General features: G+C 46.6%; 7 protein-coding genes across 7 annotated transcripts; 2 read left to right on the top strand and 5 right to left on the bottom strand.

The window, feature by feature from the left end:
- Nucleotides 1-175: 175 nt before the first annotated feature.
- Nucleotides 176-7,140, top strand: F5891DRAFT_1257281 (Dopey, N-terminal-domain-containing protein; the record flags this gene model as incomplete). Its single annotated transcript, XM_041370049.1, has 29 exons — nt 176-281; nt 342-469; nt 527-673; nt 727-807; nt 855-983; nt 1,038-1,188; nt 1,236-1,558; nt 1,611-1,784; nt 1,841-1,948; nt 2,002-2,109; nt 2,160-2,615; nt 2,669-2,791; nt 2,845-3,031; nt 3,081-3,213; nt 3,269-3,519; nt 3,570-3,624; nt 3,671-4,070; nt 4,102-4,438; nt 4,546-4,882; nt 4,939-5,088; nt 5,134-5,230; nt 5,265-5,400; nt 5,451-5,542; nt 5,593-5,723; nt 5,775-5,980; nt 6,031-6,314; nt 6,365-6,489; nt 6,539-6,662; nt 6,716-7,140. 29 exons carry the CDS (start codon nt 176-178, stop codon nt 6,962-6,964), a joined length of 5,328 nt encoding a protein of 1,775 aa, XP_041230124.1. The 3' UTR covers nt 6,965-7,140.
- Nucleotides 6,716-8,406, bottom strand: F5891DRAFT_1257274 (uncharacterized protein; the record flags this gene model as incomplete). The annotated part of the gene is made up of 9 exons (XM_041370048.1): nt 6,716-7,148; nt 7,203-7,221; nt 7,279-7,630; nt 7,687-7,707; nt 7,758-7,932; nt 7,982-8,057; nt 8,111-8,158; nt 8,209-8,228; nt 8,284-8,406. The coding sequence occupies 9 exons, from the start codon at nt 8,404-8,406 to the stop codon at nt 7,104-7,106; spliced, it is 879 nt and encodes a 292-aa protein (XP_041230123.1). The 3' UTR covers nt 6,716-7,103.
- Nucleotides 8,407-8,650: 244 nt separating this feature from the next.
- Nucleotides 8,651-10,196, bottom strand: F5891DRAFT_1183970 (MFS general substrate transporter; the record flags this gene model as incomplete). The annotated part of the gene is made up of 3 exons (XM_041366377.1): nt 8,651-9,600; nt 9,854-9,995; nt 10,053-10,196. The coding sequence occupies 3 exons, from the start codon at nt 10,194-10,196 to the stop codon at nt 8,651-8,653; spliced, it is 1,236 nt and encodes a 411-aa protein (XP_041230122.1).
- A 619-nt stretch (nt 10,197-10,815) lies between these two features.
- F5891DRAFT_1170676 (uncharacterized protein) lies at nt 10,816-11,961 on the top strand. The gene is made up of 6 exons (XM_041365519.1): nt 10,816-10,940; nt 10,988-11,064; nt 11,119-11,237; nt 11,291-11,409; nt 11,465-11,624; nt 11,683-11,961. Exons 2-5 carry the CDS (start codon nt 11,006-11,008, stop codon nt 11,501-11,503), a joined length of 336 nt encoding a protein of 111 aa, XP_041230121.1. The 5' UTR covers nt 10,816-10,940; nt 10,988-11,005; the 3' UTR covers nt 11,504-11,624; nt 11,683-11,961.
- A 295-nt stretch (nt 11,962-12,256) lies between these two features.
- On the bottom strand, nt 12,257-14,400 carry F5891DRAFT_1011669 (uncharacterized protein). Its single transcript, XM_041360681.1, has 6 exons — nt 14,141-14,400; nt 14,111-14,113; nt 13,962-14,081; nt 13,493-13,911; nt 13,196-13,430; nt 12,257-13,141 (listed from the first exon to the last, which is right to left on the bottom strand). Exons 3-6 carry the CDS (start codon nt 14,067-14,069, stop codon nt 12,311-12,313), a joined length of 1,593 nt encoding a protein of 530 aa, XP_041230120.1. The 5' UTR covers nt 14,070-14,081; nt 14,111-14,113; nt 14,141-14,400; the 3' UTR covers nt 12,257-12,310.
- A 978-nt stretch (nt 14,401-15,378) lies between these two features.
- On the bottom strand, nt 15,379-17,658 carry F5891DRAFT_1011657 (major facilitator superfamily domain-containing protein). The gene is made up of 5 exons (XM_041360680.1): nt 17,537-17,658; nt 17,268-17,474; nt 17,066-17,211; nt 16,868-17,009; nt 15,379-16,798 (listed from the first exon to the last, which is right to left on the bottom strand). Exons 3-5 carry the CDS (start codon nt 17,207-17,209, stop codon nt 15,654-15,656), a joined length of 1,431 nt encoding a protein of 476 aa, XP_041230119.1. The 5' UTR covers nt 17,210-17,211; nt 17,268-17,474; nt 17,537-17,658; the 3' UTR covers nt 15,379-15,653.
- Nucleotides 17,659-17,813: 155 nt separating this feature from the next.
- F5891DRAFT_1011651 (Prefoldin) lies at nt 17,814-18,992 on the bottom strand. Its single transcript, XM_041360679.1, has 5 exons — nt 18,854-18,992; nt 18,627-18,793; nt 18,480-18,570; nt 18,374-18,427; nt 17,814-18,314 (listed from the first exon to the last, which is right to left on the bottom strand). Exons 1-5 carry the CDS (start codon nt 18,884-18,886, stop codon nt 18,291-18,293), a joined length of 369 nt encoding a protein of 122 aa, XP_041230118.1. The 5' UTR covers nt 18,887-18,992; the 3' UTR covers nt 17,814-18,290.
- Between the last annotated feature and the right edge of the window lie 45 nt (nt 18,993-19,037).

The following is a 19,037-nucleotide window of genomic DNA, read 5'->3' as shown; positions in this document are numbered from 1 at the left end:
CAGAACCGTGACCACGATGTCGACCTTAATTTGGTACAACTGCTAATACGTAGCCTGCAACGTTCAGTCTCGCTGAGTGCGCTCTCTACTCGAGTTCGCGGCCTGTGGTGCTTCGCATTAGGCCATTTGCACGGTCGGAACACAAAACCATATACCAGCCGCGTCTCAACCGATCATGTCCAACAAAAGCCTTGCTATCGCGCAGACCAGCACTGGTGGAACCCCAGGCACGAGTGCGGCTGCGGTGCTAGACCCTACGAGATCGAGTGCCAGGGAGAAATGTACGCATTCATGCAGATTCCGATGGCCTGTCTTTGAATCGCTGACTTGGGTTGCTACAGTGCATCAAACATACGCTTCTGATCCAAAATATAAGAAGTACACGCAACAAGTGGAGAAATGTCTCAATGCATTCGACAATGTACACGAGTGGGCAGACTGCATCGCGTTTTTGAAGCAGTTATTGAAGGTACTCTCTTCTTTACTGAGCTGGAAGCATGAATTTAACGCGATTTCACACCCACAGACGTTTCAATCATACATGCAATTCAAGGAGATCCCGTACAAGCTCATTGTTGCTAAACGGTTGGCACAGTGCTTGAATCCTGCTTTACCAACTGGCGTACATCAACGTGCTCTGGATGTTTATACGCACATACTTTCTGTGCTTGGAGTGAGTGTAACGCGGCTATTGCGTGGTAGCTTCTAATGTGTGCGCGATGCTAGACGGAAGGTCTCAAACGAGACCTGCCATTATGGTCGTCTGGCTTATTCCCATTCTTTGAGTATGCTGCTACATCAGTCAAGGTATGGCTTCATACGTGTTCTACTTCATCTAGTACTGATCGAGACAGCCAATACTGCTGACCATATATGACACGCATTATCTGCCTTTACAAGCTGGTCTGCGACCTGTGATGAAGTCGTTCATCCTTGCACTGCTCCCGGGTCTTGAAGAGGAGACCGGCGAATTCTTTGAAAAGGTATGTTACTGTTACTTTTCACAAATCTGAGTGTGGTTGATGCATCTGGTATAGGTGCTCACCCTACTCGACCGACTGTCAGCAACAGTCTCCCCCGTATTCTTCGTCCAGAACATATGGCTCATCATGATAACCATGTCGTCTGCACGTGGAACCGCCCTGAACTTTCTCTCTCGCAGACTACCTCGATTACACGCAGACGAAGGTAAAGCTAATTCCAAGTATGATCTTCAACTGCTCAATATTCTCTAGACATAACTCAGATAGTAGGTAGAGATATAGGGCTTATGATCCGTGCATTCGCAGCGGCGCTCGAGGACGACAATTTATTGGTTCGAAGGGGCGCGCTTGACATTCTTTTGCAGTCGATGCGGGTCGATAGTGCTGCTATCAAACGAGCGCATTCGGAAGATACCGTCATACTTATGAGAGCTGCGACTGGCGTAGTCCTGCGTCGAGATCTGTCACTTAATCGACGACTTTATACCTGGTTGCTGGGTCCGGATGAGAAGAGCGAGAACCAGACCGTCTTCTTGCGACAGCATGCACTTCAGTTATTGAACACCACGCTCAAGGTAAGTGATAATTCAGGGTGTATCGAGACGAGACCTTAACAATCGTCATTAGGATGAAATGTTTGCGCCTTCAGGGGAATACTCCGAATCAAGGCCGTTCAAGATCTTTATTTCGCTGTTGGACAAGTGGGAGATAGGATCGGCCTTAACCGATGTTCTTGTATTGGACGCTCTTAAAGCAATCCGATTTCTGATGCAGCGGGACGCGGAGGAGCACAATGAGGATGTACGTCCTATTTCTTAGCGTTTGAGGTGCGAGCATCTTATTTGTCTTTTCCCCAGATTTCTATGACTGCCAGTACGCTATATGAAGCTGTCGAGCCCAGTATTCTTTGGAAGCAGTTACTGGCAGCAATAATGAAAGATTTGTCCGAAGACAGCAAAACTGGGGTGAGTTTCGCTGCAACTCGGCCTCGGGTAGCGCAAGCTCACACTTTCTTTAGGCAATTGACTTGACCTTATTTCTACTGCGTTCACTCCCTATGCAAGATGATGAAGTTCGCAGCATTCACCTACCAGTTATTTTTGCCGCCATAACGGAGGAGCTGCAGGTGCGACTACTGTCACTGGGACATGACATAGCAGCTGACCCATGACACAGCGTGCGATCAACAACGACCCGTCCAAGGCTGCCGAAGCTTCTGTCCGGGAATGTCTGGCTCTGCAAGAGGAAATCTTCCAACACATACCTCTAGAGTCTCTCTGTCAGCGTCCCGGGCTGAATGCAGCACTTCAGACATCAGCTTCGTCTCTTGGCTCACTCCCATTTGCCTATGCATTTTACGGACTTAAGTTCACCGAATCAAATCCGAGCAGTGAAGTGCTTAACCCTTTGGTGGCTGTCTTAGAACATATGTTCTGTATAAGTCAAGCGCTGTCACGATCAATCTCGGCTCAGCAAGGGGGCTCGATAGAACTCCGAGCGGCATTGTCACAGGTGTTGCGAGTTTTGTCGGGCGTTGTCCGTACGGTGGACAGAAGTTGTGATGTGACACTCAGTCTGTCATGGGAACCTTCAAAATGGTTGTACTCTATGCTCGATTGTCTTGACCTCGAGGTATGTCATGCGACGCTCTCTGGTCGTTGGCAGGGAAATTTATTTGTCTCTAGGCCGTCAGTTTCACCCTGGTGGACCAAGTGGTATCTTTGATATTGTCTTTGCATGGTGCGCAGAAGCTCAGCCCAAAGCTGTCGATGGATAAAAGACCTGTGGTTAGTCGTATGGTGAAGAAGGTTTGTAAGTCTTACCACATTTGAAGTTGATCTAATAGAGGTTGGATTCGTAGCTTTTCAGATACCTCCACGCAGACCTGGCTACATGTCATGTGCGAGCTGTCAGTCTCATATGGTCCATAGAATCAATGTCACGGCCCCATGAAGTTGAGTCGATAATAGCCCAGAGCATGTGTTCTCCTGAGTCGAGAAACGTCTATGAGGCGCACGAGGCCTTTGGAGTACTTTGGCGACTATCAGGTAAGTAAACAAGTGCCATCCCATTATCATGCTGACTGAACTTTCTCAGAGGATGACTCGCTTCCTGGAGTGCGCCTGAAGGTGCCGTTGATGATAGTTTTGGAGACCTTGAAGCATGATGATCCAAGCCTGCGACGCGTTGGAGAAACATGGATGCGATGCAATTTGAGGTCATATATCAGGTAGCGCTACTTTCTGATCTAGTGGCCTGGTGGAAGGCTTATATGATTCTAAAAGGGTCTTGGAACCGGTTCTCCGCGATCTTCTGGACCCTTCTATCCGTCGAATATCCAGAGTTAGCAGAGTGAGCGGCAAAGAAATCAGGGGCTTCGTTTACGAGAAGTCATTTGACCAGCGTTATGTCGCCCACCTTCTCGAGATTTTACTCTCGATCGTCCAGTTCGGTGGTCAAGGTTTTTCAAGGTCTGCGCGCGGCACCTTCCTTAGGCGTTCATATGACCACGTGCTATTCCAGAGACTTAGCTCAGGTAATGACTATCACCATTTTTCCGTTGTAGTTTTAACAATATGCCACTAGCCGGGGTAGACGCCAATGCAAGCTACCTAGATGCGCTCATCGAGGTGTTGTCAAGGTGAGTCACATCCCCTAACTCGTCATTGCGCTTCATTCTCGTACAGGTTCCTTCAGTCCGAACCCAAAGATCAAGATGCTTCGGTTATGCAGCCACTGAACACGGTCATACAATCCTCCGCCATAGACCTTCTCCAAACCATTGTCGCTCGCGGAGAGATTGAAATGCTCGCCATCGAAATTCTCGAACCAATGGTCATCGGCAAACTCTTCCTCTGTGTCCATTTACATCGGTTGGACTTGCAAAACAAGTTACTGCGGTTCCTCCACTCCATTGTATCCGCCTCGACATCTTATGCCTACAACGGGAACCCGCCTCCCGAGGATCGAAGTACAGAAGGGTCGCAGGAATCCGGGAAAGGGGGTTACACCGTCAACTCCCTGCTGACACAAACCATCATAGATGGTATTGCGATCCCGCGGAATCGTCCCGTGATGCAAGCACTGGTTAGATTTTGTGCTGATGGCAGTTCCCCAGTTCCAACCTGCCCTTCAGAGCGTTATTTCTCCTATCGCTGATTGTCTTTGCCGACAACTACGCTTGCTCCTCTCAGATATACTAAAGGCGAACCAGCCAATGACTAATGGGAGCTATCCTCGGGTTGCGACTGATGCTGAGTTCACCATGCTTCTCAACACGCTCGAGCGGTTACTTGTGCTTGGCTTGACTCAAAAATCAGATGCTAGTTCACAAGAGGATGACGCTCCAGTTCAGGAAAAACCTGGAACTGAGTCAGGAGGTATCTTGGGATATGTCTCGAACGTCTTCACCACAGATAATGCATCTGCTGCTGTCGAAGATCAGCTAACGGCAAGTAATTTGATGATGTTTCGTGTCTAGTCCATCACAGCTGACAGTCGTACAGTCACACTCACCTGGGTATAAATCTCTCCATGATGGCATCCGTGTGTTACTCGCAAGTATGGGTCAACATGGTGTGGCATGACACTACTGGCCTGCGGCCAGAGGCGGATTCTCTGTCTATGATATATAGTCGGACACATGCTCGTTGTCGAAGAGTTCTGGAGCACCTATTCCGCGCTCACCCTACGGAAGTGTTGGAGTCCGTCATTGAGTGCTGGGATCATGATGCATCGCTCCGCTCCAAAGGCTCTGACCAGCCTGCGACAGGTATCTTCGGCTTGGTCGATGTCTTGATTGCTAGTGCGCAAAGCGCAGTGCATATGATCTGCGACAGTATATCAGTTCGTATTTCGAACACTTCGGAGCGCAATAGGAAACCCGCAAACGCGAATCTGTGAGTTATCTATCAAATCAGTGGATGAGTGGACTACCAAACGTATTACTTGACAGATCCGACATCGTCCTATTCAACTTCCTGGAGCAATATTTCCAACGGCTTGAAGGGCCTCTGGCTCTTCAAGTATGGAGTCGATTTATGCAGCTCGCGAAGGACCTGGCGTCAAGTCGGGATTTCAAGATCCAGGTTTTCTTGGCATTGAAGTGTGTATTTCTCAAAATTATCATTCGCTGCTCACTGTTTATTAGGTGCTTATGCGTTTTGGGCGACAAAGTTACTCAGACCACTGCCATAGACGACAAGCGCATCAGGAAAGATCTCCAGGTCCGGTACTTTCAAATTATGGTACAAATTGAAGTCTGCTCACTTCCATTTGTAGGAAACATTCGGAAAACTCCTTGATGCATGCGTTACTTTTGTGGGTAAATCGACGGATCAACCAAATTGGATGAGACGTACCACGAGGGAGTCGACAGTCACGAATGGTCGATCTTCCCCTGCTCTTCGTGGTGGTGGTTAGTTATCCATTCTGTGACTACTTTTCTGCCATCTGATGAATCGTCAGTCTCGGATTTGAAGCAGGACGAGAAAGATTCCAGCACTACTACGCTTTCGGATAATGCCAAGCCGACTTGGGGAACAGAGTTACCCTCCCAGGTAAATTACTTGTTAACTGCGAGATCTTGTTGGTTGAGACTGTCTATCAGATCACCGCATTTATAGCATCAACAGTTGTTCCAGAGCTGCGCCGGTTTTTGATGGATAACGACAAGGTAGCGAGTGCTTGTAGCAACATCGTGTATTACATAGTGAGCCCAGGCATCAAAACGAAGGCCAGGTAAGCTTTACTCTTGACGATAGATGTCAAACCCTCTCAAGCCAATGACAGGCCTCTGGATGCTGATGTGGTTGTGGTTGATATATTTCGGGAGATGATCAAAATTCCACCTGCGATGAAGGTTTGGCGAGTGGCAGTAACCGATGTCCTTTATGATCATCGCATCTTCAGCTCAAATTCCAGCGTTGCTATGAAGTGGAAACCCATCATCAAAGCAGTATTTGATGGTGACAGAACTTCTTTCCCTGACCTTCTTGGTAAATTCACACCATGCAATTCATCTAGCACTACTGATCATGCGCTTTAGGCCGTATTGCTACGTCGCCCTCGGCCAATATCTTCACGAACCGAGAGCATGAGATGCTTCTGCGATCGTTGAACTTGAGACGGCTTGCATTCGTCCTCTTCACAGGAGAGAAAAATCATTTCTTAACCCAGCTTCCGGCTATACAGGAGAAATTGGTGGATATCCTGCGCAATGTTCCATCTCCCGTAGTTCAATGTGAAGTCTACCTTTGCATACGAGTGTTGTTGTGCCGCCTGGCTGCACATAGTATGACGAGCTTTTGGCCCGTGATTCTCACTGAACTAGTAAGCTGAACGTATTACATATCTTATTCGAAACCTAACACAAATTCCAGTACCGAATATTTGGGCAAATAATTGATTCGATACCTTCAGATGGCTCAGAAGATCTACAACTCATACTTTCGGCCAGCAAATGCCTTGATTTGCTGCTTACCCTTCAGACAGAAGAGTTCCAGATGTACTGTCTCCTTGTTCTCCGTGTTAGCATGGCTATTGACGAATTACAGACATCAGTGGATATTCATCACCGATACCGTGGATGCCGTATTTCGCCCTGACGATTGGACCCCAGAATCGATGTTTGACCAGCTCGCTGAAGTAGTTGGCAGTTTACCTATTCCAGAGCCTCGAGTATGTTATCTTCTTTCTGACTATCTGAATATTCATCATCTGAATCGCACTAGGAACCACAAGGTATTGGACTATCAATGCCAACATCAGCTTCCATTGCTTTCCCTGTTGCCCATTCCGATCGTGCTTTACGGAGGCCCATACTAAAATCAATCCGTCAGATTGACTCGATTAGGGACCTTTTTCCATTCTTCTCCCATGTGAGCATCTCATCTTACGAGAGCGTGTATGCAAGTAGTGGGAACATCGATTGGGAGGCGGTTGAGCAGGGAGTTTTGGACGATATGTTTGACGGCCGTTGAGGGGATGAACTGTTTTTGTCTGTCTCTCTAGGATGTACATGGGATCTGTTCGCTGTTCTATACGCAAAGCACATGGGTATATATAGATGTGAGTGAATTCCTAGGGGAAAGCAGCGGATAGTAATCAGCAGAAATCTCGTCAGAAATCTCCCCAATTCCGTCGGAATTTGTACTGTATACGTTCCTATGAGTTAGCGGCTCTCCATGCAGCTGGCGAGGAGGTTCAGACCACACGTACCTTGTATGGGAGGTTCTTCCTGCAACACAAGATAACTGGTTAAAACAAATGCATCGGGATTAAACGTGAAACTAACCTCGTTTTCTCTGCCGGTGTGTTAGGCTGCTTGTAGCCTTGTTCTCCGGTACCCCATTCTGACTGGCTGTCACTCTCCTTGCCAATATCTTTGTACTTGACTACCGGATCCTGTTTCTCTGGTGGGACTCCACGGGTAATTTTGGGCTTTGGCGCGCTTTCAGCGGGGGGTGCAGGTCGTGCAGGGGGCTCTTCATGTGCGCGAATGGCTTCCTCAACTGTGATCCCTTGAAATATTGCCTCTCGCTCTGCTTCTTCACGTTCAATAGCTGCATGCTGTGAGAAGTGTTCAAGGTCTTCGGGGTGAGTGTATGATGCGTCGGTTTGTGTCTCAGGCGTTGAGTGATATTGTTCTGGAATATCCTTTGAGTTACAAATCATGGAAGCATGGGTTGTACGTCAAACAAACCTTCATGATGTAAGAAAAACTCTTATTGCAATCTCAGTAATAAATATAACGTGTGGTTAGTTTCAACTCACCGCTTTCTACGTCGTAATGGTGTCCCTCTGCGCCTATGTCGTCAAAACTCGGCAGGCCACTTAGCCCAACAGCGGTAAACTCCTCTGGTGTGACCTTGCTGTCTCCGTCTTTATCCAAGAGCTTGAGGACAGTATCCGCGACCTGATCAGCCTTCTTCTGATGTTCAATCTCGTCCTATCATGATGTTAGCACGCAACAAGCACAAGATGTTCAGTCACCAAACCTTCGACTTTTTCTGTGAATACACATGGTGGACGCCGTATATAGCCTCAATTTCTTCCCGGTCCCATACACCATCTCTGAAGCAAAGAGTACGGGTCAATAATCCTCTGCCCGGGTTATGTTTCATTACCTGTTCAAATCATGAAGCTGGAAGAAACTCTCCATGTCGAAGGAGTCGCTGTATCAGCATATAAGAACAAAAAGTTGTAATATATTTCAGTTGCGCACATATGGTGTTCTGTAGCCATCTACGAACAATGAAGAATCAGCACCGGCTAGGATCAATGTGTGGGTCTCTCATACATGTCGAATGGCGTAGTCCGCATTAGCAAGTTTTGCGCTCTCTTCTGAGTCTTCATGGCCGCCGTGTGCTGATACGAGTAACACAGAAAGAAGATGAACGGAGAGTGCAATCAAGACTTTCATGGTAGGGCGGAACTCGTCTTACAAGTGACACAACTCGAAGCTCTCATTGAATGTCGTAGCAGGCAGGACCCCCGACACCTCATATCTGTCATTTGGACCCCATAAATTATGCCACGAAGAAGGCGGGCTACTAGTACTCATACTTGGCACGTTATGACGACGGCAGTGTTGTGCTGTAATCACGATGTCGAGCCTCTATATAGATGTATGTCAAAATATTATCAGAGGTTCTTCTCCGAGTATGTTATCCCGTCTTCGTCTTTAGATCCCTCCACAATGCGGTAAACAAAACAGCTCCAATACCGACCATAGCAATCTCCAATCCCACAAAGTTTGACATCCCCACTGAAACACCCGAACCACCCCAGATTGCGCCGGTGACACGACCAGTATAATTGCTGCATTGAATTAATATTGAAGTGGGCCCGTTCCACTCGGGTGGGAGCTGCTTGCTGAGTAGACTAAGGGTCACAGTGGTCGCAATATTAAAACCGAGAGCCACGGTCCACCAACATGCAAATAACGAGCTATAATTGACTTTGCCGGTGCGAAGGATGGAAAGAAAAATGATAAGTCCGGCAAGGCCGATAATCGTACCGAATGCAAGGAGTGTGCGATCTTGTATGTGACGTGCAGCTAGGAGATTGAGGAGAAGGAAAGGGAAACATGATATTGCGCCGAGAGCGATGAAATTTCCTGCAGCAAATGGTGACCAGTGAAAGTTTTCGGCAGCGGCGCTAAACACAGGCAGGTTGGCTTCCCAAGAGCCCAGGATAAAAAAACAGAGCATCGAGAACCAGCACATGCATGCAATGACACCCCACTGGAACCATGTGATCAGCGAGAGTTGTGCTCTGAATGATTCGTCAATGGGTGAGGCAGGACGTGCGGTAGATGCTGATGGATAATCTGGAGAAGCTTCTGTGTCTTCACCTTTCACTTGTAAAGAAACGATGGGACTTGCTGACTGCAATTCCTTGGTGGTTGGTGGTTGAGGGATGTCCTCAAAATATATTGTCATCAAAACCCAGAAGCCAGCGTAGATCCCGGTCATGATCCATCCCGGGCTTGTATAACCGTTGAAAATTGAGTTTGAGAACCCGACTTTGTACAACACGCCACCAAGAAATGGACCGAAGCTCATGCCCATAGGCTTGACAGATGACCATCCAGCTACCAAGCGTCGTTCTCCGTCTGATGCCAACAATTCGAGGGTCTGTGCAGTACCGTTTGCAGTACATGAACATGGAGAATGCAACTCCGGTAAGGCAACGGCCGATCAGAATCAAATATAAAAAGTCGGCCCGGAAAGCCAGAGCGTAGGCGACGTGGCCTAGAATAGAGAAGCAACAACTGACATGAAGGGGCATTTTGTACATCCCTCAGAACAGGATGAAAGAGCAAATATTGAAATACTGTCCAAAGAGAGGAAGACATCTAAACATACCTTTATCATACTTTGTCAAGGGAATCAAAGAAAGTCCGGCAAAAGCTGTCGGAATCCCGATGACAATTCCAGAGAAAGTAGCATTTCCTCCCAAGTATTCTGTATATTTGCTTGACGATGAAATGACGATGAAAAATGAGATCTATGGGGGCCGAAGCAGTGAGTGACAGCTGCATAATGGTTGACATCGCTGTCTTACTTGAAGAAGGAAATTCATTACAAGCATAATGACTAGAGACGTCATGTTCGGAAGCTTAAATTCCTCTTCATTATAATCGTCGCTCGTCTCACGGCGAGACGAGAACGGGTTGATTTGGTTCAGTAGTAGTTTGAGGTCCGTCATCTGAACGAAAACGCCAGTCGGGATGAAGCGGTTTGAGTGGAAAGGAAAACACCCTGTGCCACGTCCCAGCACGACCACTCAGGCTTATATTAATATGATTGCAAATTGGAAACATCGTTGCAATTGAGACGATTGGGTCATAGTATGAGTCCCTAGACCGATAGAAGATGATCTACTCACATACTCAGGTGAGGGAGGTTCGAGTCCCAGGCATAAATAAGGGAGCTCACAGCAGGTCGCTTTTGCGTTCATAATACAGTCACGACATGTTGGAATCCGAGGCAGAGGGGTGACGTGACGTGTCACATCGGACCAAGTACTATGACATGTCAGGAATAACAACAAGGGGGGGGGAAGGGGATTCAGAGGAGAGTGTGCAGCTGAAGGTTAGCCTCGGGGAGTGCATACTTATCTATGGCGTACGGGTCAGGATCTTCTTATTAGACATCATGCATCACATTACATCTCTTTACAGCTCTTCATGCTATGCCTGCATGCTGTGTGTATAGTTATTAGCTTGCCAAGGCAGGCCAATTGTCATAAGCAAAACGCATTAAAAATTTGAAATGAGTAGTCAAGTTGAAGTGGGATTTGTGACATGTGACATGCGTAGCACAATCTGGTCAACCGCGGCTTGTCGTTTCACCGCTTATGTTCAAGCTGTTTCAGCTGGGTTCCGGCAGAATTTCGTTCAATTACCCTTGGGACAAGATTGAATTGTATTATGTTTGTCGAATGACTTCGGTGCTGCGGTCTGTCTTGAGTAATTTCTCGGACTTACCTTCCTTAAGCCATCTTGAAGTACTCCAATGCTACCGTACGGACCGTCGAGACGTGGCAGTAATGGCATGGATTTCAGAACCTTGAAGTACGTTGAGTCGTTGATTAACGCTCATGGTATGGCGCTGATGAGGTCATTCAGATTTGTAGAATTCGATGATCTTTGCACTCAAGCGCCGACTTTGGCCGACCAACAATCCCTTACTCGTCTGCATGCCTTCATCTCTGAGGCTTCGAGATGGAGACCTGTTGCTCCCAATGGTGGGTATCGTCTTTGTGGCTTATACCCGCTGTTTCCGACGACTATACTGCAGGAGTGTCTCACCGAACAACCAAAGATGTGATCTTAGAACAATTTACTTGTGCGACTGATGATCTGGCATCAGGAAAATTACTACATTCCAGCCGGCACTACAGTATTCGGCAACACTTGGTAAGCATTGAACTTTTGAATTCAAGCATGAATACCTGACTGGTTACTGTTTTAGGGCCATCTGTCGAGATCCAGAAGTCTTTCCCGAGCCTGATGCATTCAAGCCTTAACGCTGAATTGACGACCAAGGTCGCCTGAGAGATGAGGGTTATTAGTTCTTTGAATGGCAATAATATTTCTTGCAGTATTTGCCCTGGTCAACATGTCGCAAACAGGTTAAGCTATATTTCTACATACATGACAATTCTTGCAGTCTCACTTCAATTGGCACAGATCAGTATCCATAGGCACGGTCCTGATTCTTTGGGCCTTCCGGCTCACCCTCGATCCTACACAGCCGTTGGATGACACGTGGGTTCATGAATTCGGAGAAAACATAACGGCCGTGCTCTATCAAATTCGAGTTGAGGATTCCCGAAGCAGAGCTCAGGCGCAAGATGAAGAGTTATCCTGAGGTCGTGTCAGTGGATGAGACTGATCATTGCTAGAGAGAGAGTGAAGAACCTGTTCGGAATGAATCAGTGACCAGTATCGGAACCATGCCGCTCAGACTCGCAACAACTCACGTGATTTGTTTCTATGTGATAACTGTCGATTATGCTTTGTCGTTAATAATTGAGTAAATTTTACTGTGCAGTTCATTCCATGCAGATTGGTGAACAGGTGGATACCCTGCCCAAGATGTTCGACAAATCTATCAAACAGGAAGGTACTGACAATGATGCAGAATAGCAACTAGTAACACATGGCATAGGTGTCGAGACGTTGAATACTAATCAAACGAAAGTCAATCGCGCTCGACCTAGTAATAAAAAGCACGTTAACACTCAAGTACGCAACACGCAAATAAGACGCAGAATGAATTGAAAGGCTCAGATAACATGAAGCTTGAGATAAATAACTATTCGAAATTAAGTATCTCGATGCTCTGGTCCACAACTTCATTCGCAACAAAATGTGGTCTACCCGCTTGCGTCGAGCTCCTAAGTCTGCCCACGAAATCGAAGGATAGCAACATCACCTTGTTTCCTTCTACTATTAATTTGAGTCCAAGGAACTTCTCTTCAGTGATAGTCTCGATATACGGAAGACCATATCCAAATGACTCGAGGAACAGATCCGCACTTGAGCTCAATGATTTGCCCTCGATAAGTCGTTGATTCCATCTGATGCCATTCCCAGCCTTGAAGTCCGCTACTCGATGAGGGTTGAAATCGCGGATACACAGTGGTCGCGGCACAGGATGCTGTATCTGAGAGCCGAACAAAGATACAGCCCGTAAACCAAAGATGACATGTTTGCAAGAATCGTACGAGTCTCCCCTGAAGGATCGAGTATATTTTAGCCCCCATTCAGACCAAGGCAAACTAGGGGAACTGTCGCTTGCTTTTCCATATCGGCGCGTATAGGTGGACTGGAGTTTCAACAGGGCGTTGCGCTCGACATATAGTGTGACACAAGGTTCGTTAGTGAGGTCCTCCCCAAAAATCTTCATGTTGATAGTGATGATATGATTATGCATGCGGGAATGGGACGAGACGGAGTCCTTGATACGGACTATTTCATATTCAAAGGGTGTCCGCAAGGCAGGGAGCGAGAATTTGGCAGTAAGATGGAGAGCATCGGGGAAATCAACGAGGGAATATAACAGTAGTTCCTTGCTGTTGACGACGAGAATTATCTCGTTGGTTAGGAAACTGAAATCCATAACTTCATGAGCCGGCTTGAGGCACTACAAGTCCAGGTAAGTCACGAGTCACAACACTGAGTCAGGAGATTCACTGACCAGAGAAGTGTCCTGTGACTTCCAGTTCCAAATTTGCAAAACTACATCTACCTTGAAAGCATCGCTGAACAAAATGCCACAATAATGCCCGAAAATGGAGGATGACACATCGGGAGGGTCGAGTAATTCGAAGTCGTCTTTGTCGAGGGTTTTTACCACAGCGAATCCAGCTTCAGGATGGACTTTATCAGGCTCTGAGAGCGATCTGAAAATAAGATCATAGGCGTGACTTTCCCTTTATTTACGTTAATATAATCTGACTGAGTCATTAAGATGCAACTTGAAGGAACTACTGACCCTGGGGATGCTCTGACAAGGAAAATCAAAAGGTTTTGTGCGGGTGAAAAACCACAGAGTTGGATTTCGCGATCGAGTTGGCAGCCCCATTCACGCAAGCTCGTGCTATTAGAATGATCAGAGTCTGTCACTTGCGGCTGGAAAAGCTTTAGTCGATTTTCATTCTGCACTTTGAATGCCAGAATACCGCAAGACCACATGAATGCGTCACGGCGGATATACGGTATAGAGATGGGATTACTTTTGAAGTATTCGGCTTTCTGCCATGCAAATTCGCTTTGTCGAAGTGATTTGCGAAGCGATGAGACGGTGCGATCTGGGCCAGGTGAAGGGAATGAAATTGAGTTGAAATATTTGAGGTCAATCGAATATAATAACTCCGAGGAAGAGTCGATCATGTGTCGAATATTGTGGCATACCTGGAGAGAGACCGAGTTAATAATTTGGAAACAGAAAACTTTGTCCTTACTTGACGTGCTCGCGCTAGTTCGTAGCCATCCAGATGGCTGAGTATGTATGTGAGGATTTCGACGGGCAGATCTAACAGTTCTAGGGTGGCACGACGAACTTGGTTCATGGCTGATGGGCAGTGCTAGTGACTTGGAGGTGAGATTCATTTGCAAGATTTAGAAGATATCAGCACGAACCTTGCTAGCCTGCAACTTTCAGAGAGAAAAATGATGATAATGTGCAGTTAGGAATGTAGGTGGGCAATGATGCGACGACAACTACGATGGATTTATTGTGGCGACCACAGAATTCGAGCGAGGCTCCGTTTTATACAACTGCGACATGGCCATTGATGACGGTCAATGTGTCGGGTAACCGTCATTGTCGATCGGTTTCGTACGATCGGAAGTGGCCAAAACTACAGGTGCTCATAACACGTGAGCAAGGTAGTACATGTGCGTGAAGGCAATAGGAACTGACTGGTTCCCAGTGACATCCGTAAATTGAGCTCCAGAAGCCTTATCACTATGTGATACAGAATATACAACTGTTCAAAGTAAGCAATCAACGTCATTGCTCAAGCGCGTAAAGTGCAACACAACTGCAATTCATTGGCCTTAACTATGACCATGCATTGTGCATCTACGTCTTCCAATTCCTGGAGTCCTTTGCAATCTCAAAAAGGTCCAACAACCAAAAAAACATCGGCCAGTCCAATTGTTGTTGGTGCACAAACCAGGCATACCTTGTTATGATCACAGCCATCGAATGGCCGGAGATTCAAGATCCTTGTGTCGGAGTCAGTGGCATTCTGGATCATATTTCGTGGCCACACGGAAGTGACAGCACAAGACTGAAAAACTCCAGGTTGCATTCAAATTCTGTGGAGCCACCTTCCATCACGGCCATGGGAGGAAGCATCAGGAAATTGAGTTCTGTAATCAAGACATCATTTATAGAATGACAAAAGAACTACACCACTATTCATCAAATCTACGCGAAGGAAACGGAAACTCAATCATACCGTGCTTGGTCGATTCCAACTATGATGATGATGAATGGCCAATGATAACGTCCATCTCCATGAAGGCATCCAGATGGTCAGAAGACTGCACGACATGATTGTGTTTGACAGTGGAGTCCATTGGAATGATGAACGAACGAGGGTCGTGCCGGCAAATCAACATGTGTGGCCCTCCCCGCACTGTTTGGACTGTAGACTTCCTGATTTGAGCAGAGTTTAGTTGACAAGGGTTTGACTCGCTTACCGTAGAGTCATACTAGGGCAGACCTTGAAGCTTGAAGGCTTGATGTATGAAATAGTCTCGACTGTGTAAGCTGGACGCTTACCATCGGCTTACGAATCATGGATCACGTGTTACGTTCCCTTTATATTGTGACGCTCGACGTCATATTGCTCAGACTCGGGTCTCCTACATACCACCACTTGCTCGCTTGTATAACGTTCTAAAGAATCATAACTTCGTCCTATTAATCTCGCCCGATTCGTCTTAGTGTTACTCGCCGATACTCGGCGGGTTTCCAGACTGTTGGATATGTTATATTATGTAATACGAGACGGACACTCCAAGGTCTATAATATTGTGGACTTGAGATGTTTTATTTCAACTACTTGTGATCATGATTGCATAATTGGCACGTTATAACAAGTTGTGCAGTAATCATAATGGCGAGCCTCTATAGATGGATGTCATCCCGTCTTCGTCTTTAGATCCCTCCACAATGTGGTAAACAAAACAGCTCCAATACCGACCATAGCAATCTCCAATCCCACAAAGTTTGACATCCCCACTGAAACACCCGAACCACCCCAGATTGCGCCGGTAACACGACCAGTATAATTGCTGTATTGAATTGCCATTGAAGTGCGCCCATTCCACTCGGGTGGAAGCTGCTTGCTGAGTAGACTAAGGGTCACAGTGGTCGCAAGGTTAAAACCGAGTGCTACGGTCCACCAACATGCAAACAGCGAGCCATAATTGACCTTGTCGGTGCGAAGGATGGAAAGAAAAATGATAAGCCCGGCAAGGCCGATAATCGTACCGCATGCAAGGAGTTTGCGATCCTGCATGCGACGTGCAGCTAAGAGGTTGAAGAGCAGGAAAGGGAAACATGCTATTGCGCCGAGAGCGATGAAATTTCCTGCAGCAAATGGTGACCAGTGAAAGTTTTCAGCAGCAGCACCAAAAACAGGCAGATTGGCTTCCCAAGAGCCTAGGATGAAAAAACAGAGCATCGCGAACCAGCACATGCATGAAATGACACCCCACTGGGACCGCGTAATCAGCGAGAGTTGTGCTCTGAACGATTTGTCAATGGGTGAGGCAAGATGTGCGGTAGACGCTGATGGATAATCTGGAGAAGCCTCTGTGTCTTCACCTATCACTTCTAAAGAAACGATCGGATGACTTAATCTTGCTGACTGCAATTCCATGATGGTTGGTGGTTGAGGGATGTCCTCAAAATATTTTGTTACCAAAACCCAGAAGCCAGCGTAGATCCCGGTCATGATCCATCCCGGGCTTGTATAACCGTTGAAAATTGAGTTTGAGAACCCGACTTTGTACAACACGCCACCAAGGAATGGGCCAAGGCTCATGCCCATGCCTTGACAAATGACCAACCAGCTAGCAAGCGTCGTTCTCCGTCTTATGCCAACAATCCGAGGGTCTGTGCAGTACCGTTTGCAGTACATGAACATGGAGAATGCAACCCCGTTGAGGCAACGGCCGATCAAAATCAAATATAGAAAGTTGGCCCGGAAAGCCAGAGCGTAGGCGACGTGGCCTAGAATGGCGAAGCAGCAACTGACATGAAGGGGCATTTTGTACATCCCTTTAGAACAGGATGGAAGAACAAATTGGAATTAATACCGTCCAAAGAGAGAAAAACATCTAAACATACCTTTATCGTACTTTGTCAAGGGAATCAAAGAAAGTCCGGCAAAAGCTGTCGGAATCCCGATGACAATTCCAGAGAAAGTGGCATTTCCTCCCAAGTATTCTGCATATTTATTCGACGACGAAACGACGATGAAAAACGAGACCTATGAAGACCAAGGTAGTGAGTGACAATTGCATAATGGTCGACTCGGCGTCGTACTTGAAGAAGGAGATTCATTGAAATCATGATGACCAGAGACGTCATGTTCGGAAGCTTGAATTCCTCTTCATCATGATGGTCGGTTGTTTCATGGCGAGACGAGAACGGGTTGATTTGGTTCAGTAGTAGTTTGAGGCTCGTCATCTACACGAAAACGCCAGTCGAGATCAAGCGGTTTGAGGGGAAAGGAAAACACGTCCCTGCAATGTGCATGATCACTAATATTAATATGGTAGCGGAGCGGAGTCATGATTGCAATTGAGATGATTAGGTCACGCGTGCGCATAGTATTCCCTGGGCAGACCGATAGAGCTCTACTCACATACTCAGGTGAGATAGGTCCCTGTCCCAGGCACAAATAACTTGTTCCTCCAAGGATGCCTGTTACCCGCAAATAAACAGATTCCCGCTGGATAATTAGAGTCAGATCATATTTCTATCTGCATTGATAGAACAAATTATCAAGCCTACTAGTAGTTGTCAATGCTGCGGAAAGAACTGTGCACGTACTTGCCGTCACTGGCAACCTGATTATGAAGAAACCTTACAAAATCGCTTAGCAAGTTACTTTAGTAAGTATCCACTGCCTACATAAATATGTAATTGTACGAGAACCTAACCTTGCACAACAATCAAGTCTTACTTGAGGAAAGAAACTCATTATTACCATGGCACCATGCTTGGAAACTTGAATTCTTCTTCGATGTTCATTTATTCCCAAGGTTTTTTATATTCAATTATCCCTGGTCATTCCCACCCGGCTGAGGCCGGATTGAACGCAAAGCATCTCAGTGCTTATTACTGCGACCTAACTCGGTGTCACGTATCACCTACCAATCTTCATGTTGTCGCAAAGTCTTGTGATCATATTGGTGATTACACAAGGATCCATGGCGTGTTTTGTTAAACTGGTTTGTTGTCTTGGTCCCCTCGACCAGTTCGTTCATAGCATGGCCCTCAGGGATCTACTTAACCACAATCCACCCGTTTTCGTATCATCAGGAAGCAAGTGATAATGAAAGATGAGATGACTTCCTTTGTCTATGGTCCACCCAGGAGAGACCAAGGCGGGAAGAAACTTGGGCGGTGAATTCCGGTAATGCCGATACATAAATGCGACTATCGAGCGCTCAGCCACTTGCGGGACTCATATCATGTGTTACGTTGTACAGTTGGACCCGTTGGTATTACAGTAGTGGGTGCTGGATCACTGTTATATTAGGTCTCATTGTTTGGGGCTATGGTGGAACTGAATACAAAATTAACAAGTAAATCCCAGTATGACTGCTGAGAAAATAATGGACGTACGATGTCGCGCAGCTGAGATTGTGCGTCATTAAATTGCTTCTCAAGATATTTTGCCTGTCATATCATAGGGTCAACTCAACAATTACATTATCACTGAGCACTTTACCTTCTTGTTCAAACTATTGATATCATCTGTTAGCTCCTTCTCTTGGGTTTTGAATTCCTGCTCCATCGTTTTCCGGGGGACCATCATGAACCTTTAATAATGAATTGATTATCGATCCTGCTGTGGGTAGGACTCGTCGAAACGCACATTTTGCCAACGCCCTTGTACAAGTTGACATCTCCTTCGATGCCTTGGATCTCATCAATGGTGAGCTGGAGAATTCTTCGCTCTCGGTCTTTCGAGGCAGATTGCTGTCGAGAAATATTGAGAGCACGCTGTGACTGAACGGCGGTCTGTTGAATCTGGACCAAGATCTACCGAATGGCCAGTCAAGTAATCTGATGGTACACACGGAATGTTCATTGTGTACACACCTTTCGTAGTGTATCGTCTGGCAGAGTAGACATTTTGGTAGTGACAGCGCGAGCTCAGCTCTCCATGACAGAGTCGAGCCTCAACTCATTCAGGAAGTTTAGAGCTGGACCGGAGTTCCAAATTTATTCTCACTTGAACGCGTCCGTTGAACGTCGACACCGTCATAGGCATCAAAATCACACC

The sequence above is a fragment of the Suillus fuscotomentosus genome, assembly GCF_016647785.1.
Source record: "Suillus fuscotomentosus strain FC203 chromosome Unknown F5891scaffold_9, whole genome shotgun sequence".
Classification (NCBI taxonomy): Eukaryota; Fungi; Basidiomycota; class Agaricomycetes; order Boletales; family Suillaceae; genus Suillus; species Suillus fuscotomentosus.
The sequence above is the reverse complement of the archived record's forward strand: the minus strand, read 5'-3'. Positions and strand labels throughout refer to the sequence as shown.

Bases quoted from the DNA above. Each gene is read 5' to 3' on its own strand.
- F5891DRAFT_1170676 (XM_041365519.1), top strand. From the start codon at position 11,006: ATGCTACCGTACGGACCGTCGAGACGTGGCAGTAATGGCATGGATTTC. The intron at 11,065-11,118 runs GTACGTTGAGTC...GAGGTCATTCAG, and splicing joins ATGGATTTCAGAACCTTGAA to ATTTGTAGAATTCGATGATC. The intron at 11,238-11,290 runs GTGGGTATCGTC...ACTATACTGCAG, and splicing joins GAGACCTGTTGCTCCCAATG to GAGTGTCTCACCGAACAACC.
- F5891DRAFT_1011669 (XM_041360681.1), bottom strand. From the start codon at position 14,069: ATGAACCAAGTTCGTCGTGCCACCCTAGAACTGTTAGATCTGCCCGTC. The intron at 13,431-13,492 runs GTCAGTAGTTCC...ACGTAAATAAAG, and splicing joins CTTGTCAGAGCATCCCCAGG to GGAAAGTCACGCCTATGATC. The intron at 13,142-13,195 runs GTCAGTGAATCT...CTGGACTTGTAG, and splicing joins AGTCACAGGACACTTCTCTG to TGCCTCAAGCCGGCTCATGA.
- F5891DRAFT_1011657 (XM_041360680.1), bottom strand. From the start codon at position 17,209: ATGACGAGCCTCAAACTACTACTGAACCAAATCAACCCGTTCTCGTCT. The intron at 17,010-17,065 runs GTACGACGCCGA...TGGTCTTCATAG, and splicing joins CAATGAATCTCCTTCTTCAA to GTCTCGTTTTTCATCGTCGT. The intron at 16,799-16,867 runs GTATGTTTAGAT...CCTGTTCTAAAG, and splicing joins CTTGACAAAGTACGATAAAG to GGATGTACAAAATGCCCCTT.
- F5891DRAFT_1011651 (XM_041360679.1), bottom strand. From the start codon at position 18,886: ATGTCTACTCTGCCAGACGATACACTACGAAAG. The intron at 18,794-18,853 runs GTGTGTACACAA...GCCATTCGGTAG, and splicing joins CAGACGATACACTACGAAAG to ATCTTGGTCCAGATTCAACA. The intron at 18,428-18,479 runs GTAAAGTGCTCA...ATGATATGACAG, and splicing joins TCAATAGTTTGAACAAGAAG to GCAAAATATCTTGAGAAGCA.